We start from the raw sequence: 20984 nt of genomic DNA, 5'->3' as shown, positions 1-20984 counted from the left end.
CAGTGTTATTCTTCCTCTGCTTGGGCTAGTCTAGCTCAGACAGCTTCAGAATCACCAGGGAGCACCTCCACCCACCCACTCACACCCCCACACTTACTTTACACTTCCCTCCTTCCCATCACACAAGTACTGTGTAAGAAATTATAATCTGGCAAACTATTCCTGAAAGGTCCCCTGATCCCAGCAGCCCATACAGGCTGCAACCACGCTGGCTGCCGCCTGCCCTGTGTCACACAACGAAATACCATTATGAAAATCAGCCACCACTGCCACCACTACTGCAGGAAACAGCCAGTGGAAACAAAGGTGGCAAGGTGAATAGAGATGGGCTGTACGAAGAGTGCCAGAAACCAGAGAGGGCACCCAACAGCCTCCCATGCACAGCACACCCAGCCAATAATCACCCAGGGGCCAGGAAAGTCTCCACTGACATAATCCTACCACATGTCTTGTCAAGTCAAGTGGAAAACAGACCAGAGCCGTTGCCTATGCTCATCCCCCAAAGGCCCTGTCCCTCCCTCCCACATACCTTCAGTCCCTAGTAACACAGTCCTCTCCTGCCCTCACCCCTTCCATCTCCATACGCACTCAGCCAAGGGGCCTCACCCCTCAACTCCCTTACCTGCAGGGATTTCTCATCCAGCAGTCTGTGTTTGCTCTGAATCTTGTGCCGTGGCCATTTGTGTGTGGCTGGATCCTCTGCACCAGCAAAAATGGAGCTGTACTCCTGCAGCCGCTCTGGGGCAGGATACTTGGCACTGGAAAACACCTACCACGAGAGGAAGAAACTAAAACTCTTAGCAAAGCAAACCTGTCCCTCAGAAACAACCAGCACAATGGACTTGGGAGCTGGGACAGCAACAAGGGCACGTCTGGCTCATTGGTCTAGGAATATGATTCTCCCTGTGGGTGAGAGAGGTCCTGGGTCCAAATCCCTGATGAGCTCAGTGCTTGTGGTTTGTGGGCTGGACTCAACGACCTCCTGAGGTCCCTTCCAGCCCTATGATTCTAAGGGCACAGGCTGTGCCGCAGGCTGCCAAGTGACACAGACAGCCTTGCTTTTCAGCTACAGAACCCCAGGTGTATGTTATCTGCATCAGGCAGCAGGAGCCAGCTGTGTGTGTACTGGTGCTCTACATTACCATGCATCTGACGAAGCGGGTCTTTGCCCATGAAAGCTTATGCTCAGACACATCTGTTAGTCTATAAGGTGCCACAGGACTTCTCATTGTTTTTGCGAAAACAAAACACAGCCACCCCTCTGATACATTAGCATGAATGACAGAACTTCTACAGGTGTAAGGTGATGCACTGACAGGGCAGAGGGAGAGGGCTGCCCTGGCTTCCAAAGACTGGAAGGCACATGCAAACTCCAGAGCCAGATGCTAGACCCAGAGAGGACACGGGCAAAGATTTTCCACACAGATCTAATTGTATCCCAGGGTTATCAGGGGTTGAATATGAGATGCTACAACAGCAGATCCCAAGTGGATGGACGCACTGTAAGGTGTTAAAGATGCAACTCTTGCTAACCAAAGCATCTCCTAGATTGTTCAGCAAAATGGGATATTGAGTGCAAGGGGAGCGGAGGAGGAGGGGGTGACCATTTCCAGAGAAACTCGTGCCAGAAATCTGGGCCGGAAATTCGTACAATTCTTGGCCCTGATTGAAAACCAGAATTACCACATGAAGGGGAGGGCAAGCCAGGAAGGGAGTTCAAATCATAGCTCTTATTCAATAGTCAGACCTGCCAAGATGGTGTGCGGAGAGATAGCTCAGTGGTTTGAGCACTGGCCTGCTAAACCCAGGGTTGTGCATTCAGTCCTTGAGGGGACCATTTAGGGATCTGGGGCAGATAGATTAAAAAAGGGATGGTGCTTGGCCCTGCCAAGAGGGCAGGGAACTGGACTCAATGACCTTTCAAGGTCCCTTCCAGCTCTATGAGGTGTGTATCTCCATATATTATATATTACTGCCATTCACTTCTAGTGAATTCACATCCACAGACTGGGAAGCGAGGGGGAAGAGATCTAGAGGGGAGTCTGTGCAGCCTACAAAAGGTGAAAGTGAAAAGCTTCTGCTACCTTAATTGCCTTCTTGCTGCCTTTTATCTTCTCAATCTTAGCCTGAGCGAGTGAGACTCTCTCTCCGATTGCCTGCAGCTGCGTCCGGTTGGCCTCCACCCGCTGGGAGATTCTGAGGGGGAAACACATTCCCTAAAGTAAGAATCTAGGATCCAGAGACTCTTCAGCAAAAGCAAGTACCCCCACGTGCTCATGCCAAAAGACTTGGCTCTTGGCAGGTTGCACTTTGTGGCAGAGTAAGCACAGAGTTGGTGAAACATGGTGGCCTGAGAGCGGTAGAGACAGCCCCTCCTTTTTCCTGCAAACACATATATACACGGCAGCCCTCCCCCTCACTGCTGACCCAAATGGAAAAAGGCCAGGGGGATGAAGGAACAATGAACCTGTGAATCCTAGGCCTCTCCTGAGACTGTCATCAAGAGGTCCCCTTGGTACCAATTACTGAGTGGTTTTTAATGATTAAAATCCTTTAACAAAGGATTTTAACAATGGCACAGCACAGTGTATCTACAGCTTGGACTGGGACTCCCAAGACCTGGATTCTAGTTCCAGGTCTGCCACTGGCCTTCTGGGTGCCCTTTGGGATGTTAGCAGTACTATATGCCTCCATGCCTCGGTTTGCCCCTCTGTAACATGGGGATAAGTGTACCAACCTCCTTTGGAATCTGTGTACCACCTCCTAGCTCTTACAGGGCTTCGTTAGGGGCTTTCAAGTGCGTTAAAAAGATGATCAGTAGCAAAGTGGTCTGAGATCTAGGGATGAAAAGCACCGTATAGGAGCTAGGCACTATTTATTGGTCAGCACCAGTGTGCTCAGCACTGTACATTATAAAAGCAATACCGTTCCTGTCCCAAAAGTCTTACAGTATAAAAGAGTCAACTGACCAGTAGGAACAGGACTGAAACTGACAAGCTCATTTCAGATTGGCAATTCTGGTGTCTGTGTAGCGGCTTTATGGCACACATCCAGTGGATGGATTCATTCCCTTCCCACCCATCCCTTTTCGCTCTACTGAGCATTACCAGTTTATATATACATTGATGGTTTCCCTGCGTAGTTCAAGTTGCTCCCTCGAGTGTACATTACCAAGCATTTGTCTTCACTGAATGTCGTTTGTCAGTGATAGCCAATTGCCTAGCTTTGACACAGCCTTCAGAAGTGCCTCGCAATCCCCCCTAGTCTTTACTATCTTCAACATTTGTATCACTGGCAAATTTTGCCATCCCACTGTTTGCCGCTTTCAGATCCTTAATAAGAGTATTAACATTGCTTCTAGTGTGGATCCAGGGAGGTACCTAGCTGTTAACCTCCTTTGATGCTGAAAACTGACCGTTTAGATCTGCTCTGCTTTCCATTCTCACCAGTCTAAAATCCATGACGTGACTGTCTTTCACCTGAGGCTGCTTAGCCTCCTTCACAGCCTCTTGAGAGAAACTTCGTCAAAGGCTTTTTGAAAGTTCAAATATAATGTATTGATTCTCCTCGAGTCACTCTTCTGCTAGCTCCCTCACAGAATCCTGATAGGCTGCGGAGGCACAAGTTCTCTCAGATGCTGTGCTGATTTGTCCCTATCTGTGTGCAGAATGAATGTTTCAGACCCACAGCGAGCCTCTTCTCTTCATGTCCGATAGTCTCCCTCACTCCATCTTCCTCTTCTTCCCTCTCCATCCTCCCACTTCTCCTTATCACCTGCTTTCCATCCCTCACTCTCCTCCTCACTTTCAACAGGGGATGGAGACTGGAGGAAGAGACATGGGAAGCAACTGGGGATGAAAGGAAGCCCTAGCGCATCCCCCTCCTGCTAGTCAATAGCACAGAAAGCAGGCAAGGGAAGGAGAACCTTCAGGTTAAGATGCTGGATGTGGACTTTGACTCCAAAGAGGTGGGTTCAATTTCTGCTCTGCCAAACACTCCCTCCATACCTTAAGGCAAGTCACTTAGCCTGCGTTTGCCATTCCTCCATGTAGAATGGGGCTGACAGCACTTCCCTACCTCACAGGGCTGTTGCAAGGATAAATGCATTGAAGACTACGAGGGGCTCAGATACTACGCAGATGAGAGCCAAGTTAGCTAGGGCCCTTCTACATGAACCTCGGGCAGCACCATCAGATGCCTGAAAAGCACATGGCTTAGACAGATACCCTGGTCATTTGACAGAAATGATTTCATGTCTCCATAACCATTACTAACTCCATGGGACAGCCAGCTCCTCCCCTTGCCAGGCCTTTTAAAACATTTAGACAGTGGGAAGCAGGTTCCTTCCTCAATGGTTTGCATGTTACAGACACAGATTTTCCACCTCACCATGTTTCACAGGAATGGAGATTCCCTTAGCTCTGTTCCTTTCCTGGCCTGCACCCCAGCATCATGGCAGTAACAGCTCCAAGAAGTGCTTTATGATGTTCATGTCACCATTTATTTTCTGTTGGCACAACAGAGACAGTGGCTATATTTCTCTCCCAAGTAAGCCGTGTACAAAGCTGCGGTCAGGGAGAAGGGACGACAGATGAGAAGACAGCACCTCTTATCCAAAGCAGTTTACGAGCCCTACTTATACAGGAATCACTGAAATGTAGCCACCTCTAGATGGAATATATATTGCAGCTACTACACAACTGGCGCAGGAAGTGAAGATGAAAGCTACAGGCAAAGGAAATATGGAGTTTAGTTTTTTTTTAAAATCATGATCACAAGTTACCAGGACCTCTGCCTCAAATCCCACTAAAAGACAGCACCTTGAGACAGCTGCAAGCCTTCATCTGGGGAAGCTATTGAATACGAACTCAGATATCAGAGTATGCTATACTGAATCCCCCGAATTCCCTGAAGCACTTTGCGTTTTCCTTTGTGATCTCCCATCCCAGGATTTACCAGGCCTAATCCTGCTGAGTTTGGCAGATCTGATAAAAGCTTAGCCTGCAGTGGCATGGCCACAGGCATCTATCTCAGGAGCAGCGCATACAATCCTTAGGAATTAATCTGTTTGTTGCTGAGCAAGTGAAGTATAAAAAATGATTAAATCGCCTCAATCCAACTAATCCAGCGAATTCCCAACATGTGTCAAGACCTAAAAGTTACATTATGCTACAAGGTTCTGAGCTGAAATTTCAAGTTACCCTGACATGCGTAGGTCTTCCAAAAGCTCAGGGTTCTCCGTAAGACAGACTGCACTGTACAGCTATTCACTGAAACACACGTGAAGGAAAGACTCCCATTAAAGAGCCCTCTGGATGCTTCAGTACTTGATTGCAGTAATACGAGAGCTCACTTCCAGCAGGCAGCCACTGGTTTGCGAAAAGACAGGCCATCTGATGCCATGGAGAGCTCTTCCATTGATCTCTGGGGGCAAAGCTCAGAGAGCTGCTTAAATTAAGATTTTGCCTAAAATGGAGGGGAAAGCATAAGGTTTTATTTTATTCCAAGTAGATGGTGGTTTGGGACTGGTACAGGTCAATAAAAGGCACTGCCTGAACCCTAAACAGCATACTGCTATTAATACCTAAATGATTGTGCTGATTGTATCAGTCATGGCTGTCTGGTGGTAACCTTGCTCTCAGTGCTCCTTTTTGCCCAAGATGTTCCCTTCGTGGTTTCAATGTGACATTGGAGCTTGGCAGAGGAACAGGCTGGCTGCAACAGCTCTATTAGTCTTCTCACGCAGCCTGCAAACGCAGGGCAAGAAGGGACAGTATCGCCCACATTTAAGTGCAGACCCTAGTTCAAACCAGAGTAACCACCCTTCCACACCCAAAAACTGTCGTCTGTTCTGTAGCTGGTGTTTGAGATGTGTTGCTCATGTCCATTCCAAGTTGGGTGTGTGCTGGCACACAGCCAGTCACCAGAAGTTTTTTGCCCTAGTCAGTAGCCATAAGGTCAGTGCAGCACCCCATGGAGTGGCACCAATATGGCAACCAATATATGCACTGCCTGACCCACCTGGCTCAGTTCCTTCTTGCCAGCTACTCCGACAGTGGGGACAGCGGGAGGGTTTTGGAATGGACATGAGCAGTCACTCGAAGAAGAAAAGACAGATACCTGTTCTGTAACTGGTGTTCTTTGAGATGTGCTGTTCATGTCCATTCCAAGTTGAGTATATACAAGCCAATGCCTAGGAAGTGGGGTCGGAGTCCCCAGTAGACTGCAGGACAGTCCTGCCCACCACAGCATCTTCCCAAGCATGCTGTGTCAAAGCGTAATGTGCTGTAAATATATGAACTGAGGACCAGGTGGCCGCCCTACAGATGTCCTGGATAGGCACCTGCGCCAAATACGCCACAAACGACGCCTGTGCTCTCGTGGGGTGTGCCCTAACCGGTGGGGGAGGGACCTCACAAGCTTGTAACACTCCTTGATACACATCACTATCCAGGAGGAAATCCGCAACTACCGCATCAAGTTGCTGCGTTGTTCCAAAGGGCCTAGCCCTATCCATACAGAAGGCCAGCCCCCTTCTAACATCCAAGGTGTGTAAACACTGCTCCCTCGGGGAGGCATGGGGCTTTGGGTAAAATATCAGTGGGGAAATGTCTTGGTTAATATGAAACATGGAGACCATCTTAGGCAAAAACAGGGGGTGAGGTCTCAGCCTAACCTTATCCTTGTGAAACACTGTGTACAAGGGGGCCACTGAAAGTGCCCACAAGACAGATACCCTCCTCTGCCACCAAAACCACTGTTTTGTAACTCAAACAGCAGGGAGCCAGGGGTCCAAAGGGGGCCCCCATAAGCTTAGCTAACACCACACTGAGATCCCATGGGGACAGTGGTGCCCAAACCTGGGGCTTGATTCTTTCTAAACCTTTCAGAAAACTTTTGACTACAGTGTCTGAGAACACAGAAGACGTTCAATGACCCGGGTGAAAGGCTGAGATAGAAGCTAAGTGCACCCTAACCGAGGAGAGGGACAAGCCCTCCTGTACCAGACCCCACAGGTAATCTAAAATCACTGGGATGGGGCTGGCAAGGGAGATAGCCCTCTGTGAGGCACCCACACCGAAAACCTTTTCCACTTAGCCAAATAAATCACCTATATGGAGGGTTTCCTAGTATTTAACAATATGTCATCTATGGGATCCGAACAGGCCAGCTCCTGGTCCCTCAGCCATGGAGCATCCACGCTGTGAGGTGCAGTGACTGGAGACTGGGATGTTGCAGTCTTCCCTTTTGCTGCATCAGCAGGTCTGGCTGAATTGGCAACATCATCAGCTTGTGGATCAATGTCTCATGTGCTTGTTCACTCTTTTCATATCTTTACTCTGAAAGTGATTTGAGGACATTTCTGTACAAATCCTCTTGCTGGGTTGGGTTGGACTGGAAGTTTAGATGGCAGCATGTAGTGTCATTCAGATAAAATGTATATGTACACTCTTTCTCAGCTGCACACAGCCAGCCCAGCATTGCCACAGCACTTCAAAGGGGCCTGGAGCTCTGGACTCTCCTGCTGTTGATGTAGCAGCGGTGGTTGCCGAAGGTTCAGGCCCCTTTGAAACACTGGGCCTGCTGGCAACTGCCCTCTTCCTCACCCCACTGATGGTCTGTAGCCACTGCTACTGGCTGGACATTAGACTCAATGGGACCAACAGTCTAATCCAGCACTGGCAAAAATCCTACGATCTACGAAAGTGTCACTGGACAGGCCAACCATAAGCCAACAGACCCTGAAGCCAAAGCCTGTGTGATTTGTATGGGAGTAGAGCGGATCCAAGATGGACCAAAGGTAAGGAATATGCTTCCAAAAGCCATGTCCCAGTGTCAACTCTTGAACTAAAAAGGAGATGAGAGGAGCACTGAAGACTTTCAAGGCACACCTCACAGTAAAGCAACTTGAGGAAAAACTGTATTAGGTTCAACTACCTGTGGGATGGAGGTCAAGGCAGAGGAGGCTGATTTATAACCAGTATCTAGGTCCTGGGCAGATTCAATGGATAGGAGGTCACCCACAGACAGGAAGAGGATGAGAAATAAGGGGAAGTTAGACAACTTTAAAGGACTATTAGACATACAAAAAGAGGCTGTGAACAGATCTCTCTGGAATACCAAGCAACTCCAATTTTATATCTGAAGCACAAAAGGAACAGCTCAGCCAAGGAGAAAGAACATTACAGAATGGAATGAGAAATGGGGGCACACAGGAGGATAAAGCAGATGAAGTATTAAATGACTTTTCCCTAAAATGTACTGTCTACAGAAGGTGCAAACCAGCCTCTGGCTCTGTCTCAGCTCGAGCTGCAGCACTGGGTCCTCACATTGAGTGACTCTGTGAGCAGCGCACAGCACTCCATGAAAAGAAAGGGGATACTAGCAGGATTATCCAATCCCTTACATGCCCTTGTCAGGTACATGCAACAAGCCCTTGGGGTTTTTTAGGGGTTCCAACATTTAACACAAACTTGTATAAGGTAATAAAATGGGAAGGCCCTGCTTAAATTAGCCTTCCCAGTGGGAGAGCAGGTTAGAGGCAGAAGTTAGAAGCAGTAGTTCCTGGCTGAGTGCATCCTGAAGTTTATAACAGCTGCAAGACTCTGGGAGAGACCCTGGAGGGGTGAATGGACTGTGTTAGCCAGAGCAAAGAGGGGAGCAGTACAGGACCTGGGAGAGGAAATAACGAGAACAAAATGCTGCTGCCTTGGCCAATGTACCGTGAATGGGACTGCATCTTGTCAGAGTGCCCAGGGTTGGAGATTTAATCACATAACTTTTAATCAAAGGTTGACCTCTAATTCCTGGAGACTCCAGGCCAACCCTGGAGGGCTGGCAGCTCTAGCAGTTGTGAGTGAGGAACCCCATTTTAACAGGACAGTAACATCCCCCTATGGAAGACACCAGATGCAGAGGATTTCACTTGGAAAAGTATCAGGGGCTGGTTTGAGGCTGCAGGGGGCCAAGCAGGTGGGGGAGGGAAAGGATTCAGCTGTGGCAGATGGGGAGTGAGTCCTTGCTGTGGACTCCAACCGGGCTATGATGGACGCGTCACGCTGAAGTTTGGCTTACGGCATTAGAATGGTTTGAGCAAGGCTCTACATTTGGGGACTGACATGTGCTTAACCGTAGGACACCCTTTTACAGATTGGTAAACAAGAGAGATTAGGTACCCCATGTCATGCAGAAATCCATGGCAGAGTCCCAGATAGATTCTAGGACACCTGACCCTACTCTAACCACTAATCACTCTGCCACACGAGACAACATTTCCTCTCATAACAGCAGAGGAACAAGCAAGAGAAAAAAGCTGCAAAGACATTTACAATTTACGGCTGTTCAGGGAAGCATTCAGAGTCCATTAAAAATACCAATTCCCCTCCAGAGTTTGAAAGGCAGTGAATAAGAGTATGTTTGCACCATAAAGTCAAATAAGTTAAATCATTCAGTTAAAGAAAAATAATGCAGCTTGTTTGCCTTCTCTTCTCTTTCTCCTTCACATTTAAGCAGCTTTCTAAAGTACTTTTTCATGTCTGAGTAAGTGTAATCAGAAACTGTCATCTAACACCATCCTTGACAGAATGAAATTCTAAGTGAGATAACGTAATCAGCATTCCTTCCTCCAGTAAGGGGCTGGTTATTACCCTAATTAATGTTTATCACACTTTGATTACTCCTTGAGCCTGATTTGCAGGTGTCTACGTGTTAGCACACAGTCCCACTACTTTAGAGGCCAAACTGCGTTTCAGACCTCATGCAGCTCATAACAGTCAGGTGACATGCAGCATACTCTTCTGCCCATTACATTCTACAGAGTAATGTTTTCATACTCAAAGATCAGGGCTTCTTTTGTGCCAGTACTGGGTACCAGCAGCAGGCAGACCCAGACACGCAGTTGGCTGGAGGTGGCGGGTGGGCAAGTGCCAGCTCCTCTTTCTTTACAAAAAGGCACTGTCAAAAATAATTTCCTTTTGTCTTTGAAGTTTATATTTCACAGAGTGTTTTCACCACAGTGAATTAAGACTAAATAAGACACAAACTACCACAATTTTGTCCTATTGCCAGTCCACCTCAGGCCCCCTGCAGCCTCCAGCCAGCCCCTAACACTTTTCCAAGGCTTCCTCCAAGGGCTCAACACCGTACATCCGCCTTTGTAAACATACAACTGCAATCAGAGTTCCAATGGCATTTCCCAATGCATCCTGGGAGAAGTTCCTTTCCAATCTCATATTTGACCGTCAATTAATCCTGAGCACACATTAATCAGAATCCTTTGATAAGCACCTTAAATTGAGTCTACATCAGGCTTAACATTTCTCAGCAGTGGTGCTAAGGACTAGGGAGAGAGGCCACCAGTATTTTCATAACAACTAGCATACCCTCGGGAGTTGCTTCCCATACTAAGAAGGAAGTAAAATCCAGTGTAGGTGGCCATTTCATGGAGTCAAAGGAGACCAGGACTCCCCGGTTCAATTCCCAGCTCTGCTACAGACACTCAACAAGACTTTAGGCATGAGGCTCTTCGGTGCCGTTTCCCCCATGTAAAAAAGGATAATATTTACCTCACAAAACATGTTAGGTTTAGTCCACTGGCACATTTAGCTCCTCCAACTGGAAAAGAAACCTGGCTTCATGGGCCAATTGTCCAATCCAGTGTGGTGAGAATCTTATGATCCCATGACAGGTTATTATTTCTTATGAGTAGCAGCTGGAGGAGCCACATTGTGCTAGGCGCTGTACTAGCAGCCAACTTTTCCAAGCAAGTACAAACGTAAGAGTAGCTAACCAGATTCCCCTACCTCCAAGTTCTAGTCTGTGGGATCCTCTCCCTGGGACAGGATACCACATGGTGATCACCCTCCAAGGAAAAAGGCTTCTTTAAATTCAAATAATTATTAAACACAAGTGCTTTTCATCTCAAGAGCTCAAAGCAATTCCCAAATAATAAATAACCCTCACTGCCTAGGACACAAAGGGACAGAGTTAAATGTCACCAGCCAAACAGCCAAGCTGTGACAGTCAGCAGTAGAACCCAGGGACTCACAGGTACCAACCCCTTGCTCTATCCAGTACTGAAGTTGAGCGTTTTGTGGTTAAGTTCCCATGGCTGGCCACATGTTTTCCAGATGCAGTTTACTTGTAATGGTTTGACTACGCCTGAGACCCATCACACCTTTTTTTAAAGAAGGTATTTGTGCACTGCAATGCCTGCCCCATCTCCCCTACAAGTACTTCTTTTCCAGGCTAAATCTTCTATTATATGGATATATTTTAGAGAGTTTGTGTGTCCTTTTGTGTCCCCATGCATCTGTGAAGGCGTTTGTTCAAGAACTCCTCGTAAACAGTAAGAGCTATGCATATTATGCACCATATTTACTATGCAGCTTCCTCTTATCATAACTTAAACCAAGGTCAGGATACGGTTGTGCCAAGATAATGGGATGTGCATGCAATGCAATTGCTTCTTATCAAACAAAAATGGAGCGGCGTGAAAGCAGGGACAGTTATATGCACTAATGACCACAGGAGGCAGCAAGCGCAGGGGACAGTTAGACCTCAGAATGCCCACAGGAGGGAAGCAAGAACCCCAGTTGTAGGGAGCAGCTGGTAGCCAGGCCCTCGCCACCATGGGCCAGCCCTGGGGAGCAGCCAGCCTGCACAGTCCCAGGCAAAGCAGGCTGTTACAGAAGCACAAAGCTTATAAAAGCAGCACTGCATAAGAGAAACACTAGCAGAACAGGCTCTCCTGTTTCTGTCCTTTCAACTTCCACCTTCTAATGAGGGCCAATGATTGTGTCTTTTTCTCCCCTAGTTTGGATGCCAGCAGGCTTAGTAAGTGGGCTACCTGGGCTTTCAAAGCATTGTCCATCATCATCGTATCCAAGTCCTTGTTCTTCCTGATGACATTCACTCCTGTCTACATACTTACTGGAGTAATTAACCCCTCCTACAAGCTCTCAGAACTCATTGTACCAATCTAAATCTGTCTCTACTCTTCCCTGCCATATCATTGTTATCGAAAGTTTTTCTGCCAACATTTTTCTAGGGGTTTCTGTTCAGTGCCAAAGATTTTCACCACTATCTTGTGATCACCACTGCCAATTAGTTCTTAAAATTCAACATCCCTTTGCATGTTTTCCAGGATTAGTGGGGTCAGAAGCACCAGAAAATATCATCTCCCAGTTGCTCAAAGACCCTGCGTGTCAGGATATCAGCTTGTTCCTGCTGCAGTTTAATCATTGGCTCTAAACTTGACTGACAAGTGACCACAGGGGTCAGCCAGCACAAGGGACAGTTAGACCCCAGAATGACCACAGGGGGGAAGCGACAGCCCCAGCTACCTTGCTATCTCTGTAGCTCTCTCTGACGTTACCTCGCTATCTCTGAAACTCTCTCCGACTGATTCCTTCCTTTTCTCATCTGTGCTTCTAATTCCAGCTGCCCATTCCTTCTCAGAAGTTCACTCTACTGCCAAGGCTTGGTGACAAGCCTACTTATACCCAAGTATTTCTCCAACTTTTCTGTATTGCAGAAAACATCCCTTCAGAGAGCCTCATCTTCCACACGCCAGATGTGACCTCAACACATCCAGTGGGTAGATCACAGTGCTTGCTTACACAGTTAGGGGTTTATGTTTAGTTGCCTACAAAAAAACCTTTTGACACCCCCTGAAGAACATGGAAAATTTCTGCATGGCTTTCATTGGGGGAAGAAAAAAGTGTGACTGTTTCCCCTACTCACTTTTGTATAGTTAACTAGTAGGAACAAAGGAGCTAATTTATTTCATAGATTAAGGAAGTAAGAGATGGGTATGCAGCACATATAGTTTTCATATCAACCCAGACATACTTAGCAGCTGTCAACATATGAATGAGGCTACCTTGCAAAAGACAATGGATGACTGATTACTGGACATTGACTTCTAATACCCAGGCAAGGAGACAAGAAGTGTGAACTCCAGGGATGGGGACTGCCTCTTGCAGGGAGGAGACAGGATCCAGAACCAGTGGGGGAGACAGGCAGCCTTCTGCAAGCAGGGAGTCTACCACGCAGATCCAGGCAAAGGTCCCACCTAACTGCAAAAAGCAGGGTGGCATGCTAGGGTACAGTCATGCACATGCATTTACTCTACCATTTTAAACCAATGACCCTAAATAGTGTGTTCTGGGTCATTAATATATGCTGTTTGTTTTTAAAAGGCTGTCCTATGTCACTGCAAGTATTAGTTCATCATATAGCTTCCAAAGACAACAAGATCCCAACAGGAGTTCCTGGTGTCTTTAGGACCAGCAGCAGGAACTACCATGAGCAACACAGATATTGAAGCCAGAAACCCAGTCTCAGGATGGTGGGCACACATCAGGCTCACCACAGAAAAGTCTAGAGGCATAGGGCTTGCGTTCAGAAGAGACTATACCAGCAAGACAGTATAAATATCAGAGGCACAGCACACACTGTGCAACAACAGATGTTAATGGTTAGCCAATTAATGGGTAAGCCTCACCCTAAGCTGATAAGGCTTACTCGTTATGGTTAACCAGTAGGGGCTGGAGCAGACCCCCATCGCTGGCAGGCAGGTGGTTGCTCCAGCTGCACGGGGCCTGCCATGGGTGGGAAGTGCTTCAGTGCAGTCACAGAAGCCCTTGTCCGTGGCAGCCCAGGATGAGCTGAAGGCACGGGTGTTCCCGGAGCAGCCCCAGTCTGCAGTGGGGATTAAGAGCTGCCCCTCCCTCTTAATCAGTTAACTGGCTAAATGTAATGTTTAACTGGTTAGCTAATTAAACAGGATTTTACATCCCTATTCAGACAAAGTTCCACTGAGCAGAACTGTCACCGATTGAACAGACAGGTGCTCCACCATTCTGGCTAACGCAGCTCATGGCCCTCCAGTGACCCAGTCTGAGAACAGCTATGGACACAATCTCTTTTCCCCTCTGTGCAATGGAAGGCATTGTCTTTTGCATAAATCTGCCCCAATTAATGACCTCCTTAAAATGAAGTTGTATTATAGACAAATCATTAAAACACTGTTATGGGATTCCATCTTTGTGTCTCCTTGATACCAGCTCAAATTTGCTCAGTGCACAGATGCATTTTTCTAAGTAATGCTCCCACAGATGTAACCTGGGCCTGGACTAACAAGCTGGCTTCCAAGTTGCACGTTGCCATGAGCAACAAAGATTCTGCTGGCCAAATTATGCCGTCAGTAACAACCATCCAACCCCATGGGCAGACAGTTTATACTTGTGCCTACTGCACAGAGGGCACAATTGGGCATGCAAAAATCTCTCGGAAATAAAAGACAGACAGAGCCCAGCTTGATTCTCAAAGCTCAGAATGAGTTTTTGCAAGATTAGAAAAGCATCTTGTAGATCAGCAGCTTGATATGGAACCAACAAGAAAAGTCCTAACAATGCCATATTTAGAGAGCCACATTTAAGAGGGAAAAGTAACCTTTGAAAAAAAAATGTACTCCTTAGATCCACAGACGACCACAGGACCTTCTGCTTTCTACAAAACTATGGTGCTGAGCTAGTAAGGTGCCTTAATCCAAAAGGCATCATTCTAGTGTTCCGCAACCTCACCATAGCACCTACACTGACTGAATGCTAGCCACAAACCCTCACACCCTCTTACTTGCTGAGGCAGAGTCCTCGTGCTTCTCATCCAGTTGATGGGCTCCTCTTAAACAGCTGTTGAATGCAGCTCCAAGAACACATCAGCAGTAGGAAGTTCAAGCGAAATTTGTTTAAAGGTGCTTCAATTCAGATGAATTGCTCTTGGATAAATTCAAAAAGTCATCTGCCATAGAAAATTCAAGCTTTCCCTCGTCACCTTTAGAGAACAGGAGTAGAGTGCTCCAATATCCCTTATATCTACAAAATCCCTCCCCCTGCCAAAAAATGTTTTCCTTCTCTCTCCCCCACCCTCCCACATAACACCAAACCCGCAGTATGGCACATTCCCCCATGAAATAGTTTCTTCCCTTCCTCTCAATAACACGGTTTCATCTTCATGTAACAAAGCTTGTCCTTTCTTACTCTATAAATAGAATTTTCTTCACGAGTGTTCGCTAGCTCCAGAAATAGATTTTTTTGCTGACAAAGATTACATTTACACTTTGAGATCCCAATCATATCAAATTTCAGACAAAGACAACTGACAGCGCCACGTTTAGTCAAAGAAAAAGGACCACAAAGAGAGAACTTGATCTGCCAGCCAAGTGTGAAGAGCAGACCTTTTGAACTCTCCTCTCCTTTTCCCCCATTGATATTGGTGAGAGTCTACAACACACATTTCAAGCTATTCAAAGTTATTTTCCAGACAGTTTCCTCCACACTAAATCCATGATGGAAGTCAGCCTATAAAATGAAGTGACTTCTCCACCTCTACTCCTTCAGGGCTGACTTAGGAGAAGAAACTCATCCATAGTCAGAGAAAGGACTCAAGCCTGTGTTTGGGAGTTCAGAGATGGAAACTAGCGGAGAAAGTAAAGCTATCACATTGCATAGGAAAACAGTGGCACTAGGAGGATGAAAGGGAGCTGGGTCCATTTACAATATTGCCAAACCCACAGGCTAAGTCATTTATTTTTAGGGATGGGGAAAAGGAGCGTCCCATGCCGCCAGGGACTGGTTGAAATGACAGTAGGATTTTTTTTCCTCTGCTCATGCTCCAGTGCCACACAATGTGAAGTATAAGCTGCTTCCTGGTGACAGGTATGTGGGGTGATAACTGGAACCACATACAGGAAGCACCCAGTTTTTCCCTAACTGGGGAAACAGGACTCTTCCATCCACTATTCTCCTAACACTCTCCAGAGTGATCCTCTCTTTCAGGAATATGCTTGACTGGCTCGCCTTCTACACTGTAGGACTAGAGCTGTTTGGAGCAGTCTGAAGCAGGTAATGGGCTGAAGGAAAGGAAGATCACACATTATCTTGGACTGAGAGCAGTTAGTAGAAGGTCTCAAGCTTTGTTTGAGCTGCTCATTCTAAGAGTTATTAAGAGAGCGGAGATTAGGAGCGAGGTCAGGGTAAAAAGAGCATATACTTCGAGGGAGGCAGGGCATGGTTATATGGTGCAGGAGAGTAAGCTGATTTTATCTCTTCATTGATCCTGTCAGAAGGTGCAATCATGTCATGTGACATTTCACGAACAGTCACACTGAGCCTGGTCTACACTTAGAAGTTAGGTTAACACAACTACATGGCTCAGGGGTGTGAACTTTTCCTATCTCCTGAACCAACCCTAGAGGATTATCTTGAAGTTTCTGTTTAATCTTTTTAATTAAAGATCGTCATGTGAAGAAACCAACAGGAATGTGTCCAACTAAAATTGGCAACCCTAGCACTGAAGCTATATTGAATTAGCCCCAGTTGAGACATGGCTAGGTTGAGTGAAGAATGCTACCATCAACCTAGTTACCACTTTTCCCAGATGTGGATTACCTACAGCAACAGAAAACCCCCTTCCACCACTACAGGAGAGATCTACATTATAGTATAACAACAGCACAGCTACTGTGCCAAAGCAGTGCCACCATAGTGCCTGTAGCTTAGACATGGGCCTCCTCACAGCACGGGCAGTAAGAAAGCACCATTGCCCTATTGCTACATCTTTTGTTCCAGAAACCGAGGGCATGTCTGCACTACAAGCTTAAGTCAACCTTTGTTAGGTCAACTTCCAGCCACCCCAGTGATTGCTGCAGTGGGTCATGTACACACTGCCTTCCTTCTGTCAGTGCCACACAGAGGTAAAAATAGACCAGCAAAGCCCAGTACACTATATCAGCAAGAAAAAAGTGTCTGGCAAGGTCTACTATACCATACTGGCTATTTGTAGTTGGTGCAGCATACAATAAAGATCCCATACTGCCCCCTGCCTCTCCCCAGAGCGCTCTCTCTCTCTCTCTCTCTGTCAGGAGAACAGGGCTGAGAGGGGGAAGTAGCTGGGAAAAGTAAGGCAGCCAAAGGAGCTGTCAGCATTCTGTTCCTTTCCCCATGCATTGCTTCCCCGCCCAGCAAGGAAAAGAGCAGAACTCCCAGCCATGTCCTCCTGGAGGGCTGCTGCTGTAGGGAGAGGAGACACAGCTCTGTGGAAAAGGAAACCTGTGGCTTCTGCTCCTTCCCCTGCTGGCAGAGGCAGAATGCAGAAAGCAGCAGAACTGGCAGCAGCTGCTCCAGCTGTTGTGCCACCCTCAGCCCTTTGCCTCCTCCAGACACCATTGGATGGAGAAGGGAAGAGCAAGTGCATCCCTCCCACTTTGGTGCCACTGACCAACTCCTATAGATGCTTCTGCTAGAGTTACCTGTGACTAACTCTGTTCCTTCCTCACAGATTCCAAAGGATCCTTTCACCTTCTCTTGAAGTTTGCATTTAGATATGCAGAAAATGTCGTCTTTTCGTCTCACAGTAGACCACAGAAAGTCACCACATTTATCCATGCTTGTATCACATCAATCGTGCATTACTGAAACAACATTCTGACAGCCCTGGATGAGCCTTCAGAAACATCAGCTAGTGAAGCTTTTGAGTGCAATAAGTCACTAGGAGAACATATCACACCTGCTGGCTACCTATCTAGTTTTAGTCATGGTTTGAGACTCCAGTGTATCCTAAGGCCTTACATTGTTCTGAAACCCAGTTCTTTAAAAGATCACTTTGTTGTTCTATCAGCAGACTGAAGGTTCACTTGAGTACCTCTGCTGTCAGTGCCTGAAAATCCTTTGCGGTAGGCAACGCGGAGGTCCTGGGTTCGCATAGCTTCCGCAAACTCTCCTCTGCCTTCCAAATTTCTTCTTGCTACTGTCACAGCCCAACTCAGAGAACTTCAGATCACACGCCAAGATTTTGGCAGTCAGTATTTTGACTAAACATAATTTTATAGTTTGTGCTTTTGAACACTGTAGGAGACATTAATATTTTAGGAAAGGCAGAGCATTATCTTTTTGCCTTGAGCATCCTGCTTCTGTGTACTTCAGTTCTAGGCACCATAAGGATTAAGCAGTCAGCCAACATCCAGTTGGATTCATTTCTTAAATCCCTTTCAATTTAGCCACTGCATGAGTTCTCAAATTCACCACTCACTAAGCTCATCTTTGGTGAAATAGGAATTATCAGCCAGAAGTACTATTTCCTACCTGCACCTCCATCCGCAATTTTAATATATGCCTCAAATCTGGTTATGAATCAGAACAAACTTTCATTCCATCTACAGAATCATCTGTTTTGGCTTGAGATCCTTGGCCAATGGGTAAAGACAGCTATTGCATGTGTCATCTGTAGCATTAAATCTCAGCTGTTTAAAAACTTTAGAAAGGTTTTGTTAAATTAGAGTGGGTGAGAAGTGACAGAAGTTAAATTTAGCCTAGACATTTAAAATAGTTGTTGCAAGAAAGCAAAGAATAAGGCCAAAGAAATTGTGAACCAAATTTGCTTGGACTAAACGAATTTTTAATTAGCAGTTTTTCAGGGGATTGCTACAGAATCTTTAACAGCAGAGGAAATGTTCATATAATCAACTGCAGAAATTTAATTTTAGGTATGGAAAGGTTGACACCTACTCCTCTAGGCACCTCTTTTCAGGGAGTACTTGTCAATTTGATTTAGAAAAGTGGGCACCACAAACACCATGGTAAATGCTCCCCTATACTGAGACCTATATGATATATGTTGAGTGTTTGGGCCTCTCTTTTCCCACACAAATCTGAAATATCCTGACCAAATGATATGAGAATGGGGAATCAATCACCACTTCCACAGCTGAATCTTGTGTAACTTCTGAAATCTGAGCTTATGGTTACTACTATTCTCTTTCAAGTGTGTCAATACAAAAAGCAGTCAAGTAGCACTTTAAAGACTAGCAAAATAGTTTATTAGGTGAGGTTACATTTCTGATCCATGAAAGCTCACCTAATAAACTATTTTTCTAGTCTTTAAAGTGCTACTCGATGGCTTTTTGTTTTGATAGTGCATAGACTAGCACAGCTTCCTCTCTGTTACTATTCAAGTGTGTCAATGTTCACTTCTACCTTTATTTTTTCACCCCCAGCCTTCTGTTTAGTGCGTCTGATGAATCCAGCCTTGTAACACTTTTCTCTGACCATTCTACACCCGGTTTCTGAGAAATGTAAACTCTGGTATCTGATGAAGTGGGTCTTACCTATGAAAGCTCATTGACTAATAAATAAAATCATTAGCCTTCAAGGGCTACGTCTACACTAGCCCCAAACTTCAAAATGGTCACGCAAATGGCCATTTCGAAGTTTACTAATGAAGCGCTGAAATGCATATTCAGCGCTTCATTAGCATGTGGGTGGCTGCAGCGCTTCAAAATTGACGCGGCTCACCGCCACGCGGCTCCCTTTCGAAAGGAGCCCACCTGCTTCTAAGTCCCCTTATTCCCATGAACTGATGGGAATAAGGGGACTTCGAAGTAGGCGTGATCCTTTCGAAAAGGAGCCCCGTCAGGATGAGCTGCGCGGCGGCAAGCCGCATCAATTTCGAAGCGCCGCGGCCGCCCGCATGCTAATGATGCGCTGAATATGCATTTCAGCGCTTCATTAGTAAACTTCGAAATGGCCATTTGCATGGCCATTTCGAAGTTTGGGGCTAGTGTAGACACGACCAAGGTGCTACAGGGCTGCTTCCCCCCACATCCCCAACATCCACAGAGCAACCAGAAGAGGAACCAAAGAATGCTTTCTAGAGGAAAGGGAGTAAACCCAGAGTCCCAAAATAATTAATTTGGTCACATGGTGCAACTGAGTTGCAGGAAGACCACATGAAACTAGAAACAGAACTGCATCACCTTATTCCCTTTTTTTCCCTATTCTTTCACTGGTACACATCTTTGCAGGAGGTTTTTTGTCTTCAGACTCAGGTTTAGACTTCAACAACAGAACTGAAGAACTCCCACCTAAAACTGCTTTCCCCCCTCACCATCACAGTATCTGATGCAATTTGAGAGACTTTCATGCGAAGGCTTTTAAAAAAATAAAAAGATAATCCATGGTTGTACAGCGCCCTTCCGAACAGTGCTTTTTGTAAAAATATATCATAGAATCATAGAACAATAGAGCTGGAAGAGACCTAAAAAAAGCCATTAAGTCCAGCCCCCTGCCCTAGGCAGGGCCAAACCCATCAGATCAGCCCAGCCAGGGGTTTATCGAGGCGAGACTTAAACACCTCCAAGGATGTTACGCTTTGATCAGTCTTCCTTGTTCTTGATACAAATTTCAAAGCATGAATAAAAGCATATAATCTTCCCTGAGCATCCCACCAACTGTCAGAGGGAAGCAGGGGAAATCCTTTTTAAAATTTATCAACAGATGGGAGTGGTGTGGAAGGTTTCCATACCACCACCGCCACCCCTTTCCCTTTGGCATTGTACTGTAGGCCTGTTAAGTATTAGCTTCTTTTAGTTAGTTCTTAAAAAGTACCTTTTTCCACTTGTAGCATCTAGAAGCAGACCTGTGAATGGAAACCTGTTTGCATGAATGCTTCAATAACTTCTTTAAATGGCACATTTTGTACAATACTGCAGGCCTTGTTATAATAAAAGAAAGCAAGTGCTTTCTAATCAAGTTCAAGTCTTTGTCTTTAAGTCACTTACGGCATAACTGATTGAACTTTGTCATTCTGGGGGGCTGGGGTTCAAAAACAAAGAGACTGCTCCTGCATGTTGAAGAGTAGCTAGAGACCTGGACAAAGACTGAAGTAACCACGGCTACATTTCAATGACAATGGTATCAAAAGTATCTCAACTGAAGGCAGTGCAGGGCCTTCCCCAGGGTATGAAAAATCAGGGTGATCACTCTGGGCCCTGTGCTTGGGAGCGTTTCGCGAGCCACTGTTCTAGCCAATTGCGAGTGAGGGATTCGTTACTTCTGCCCCAGGCTGTGCACCTGCCAGGACATCCCTGACTGCAGGATTAAATTTAATGTTCTGCTCTTCTACTTCAAAGCACAGTTTAATCT

The 20984-nt window shown here is 46.2% G+C and overlaps 1 protein-coding gene across 1 annotated transcript in view; it reads right to left on the bottom strand.

The window, feature by feature from the left end:
* The window catches only part of WASHC1 (WASH complex subunit 1), a 67030-nt gene that overhangs the window by 15791 nt on the left and 30255 nt on the right, over positions 1-20984 (bottom strand). Inside the window, exons 3-4 of the mRNA XM_075006483.1 lie at positions 2085-2196; positions 623-769 (exon numbers count right to left, since the gene is read on the bottom strand). Coding sequence (XP_074862584.1) covers positions 623-769; positions 2085-2196 — 259 coding nt within the window. The remainder of the gene's footprint in view (positions 1-622; positions 770-2084; positions 2197-20984) is intronic.

The sequence above is a fragment of the Carettochelys insculpta genome, chromosome 1, assembly GCF_033958435.1.
Source record: "Carettochelys insculpta isolate YL-2023 chromosome 1, ASM3395843v1, whole genome shotgun sequence".
Lineage (NCBI taxonomy): Eukaryota > Metazoa > Chordata > Testudines > Carettochelyidae > Carettochelys > Carettochelys insculpta.
Note: the sequence above shows the minus strand (reverse complement) of the source record. Positions and strands in the feature narration are given on the sequence as shown.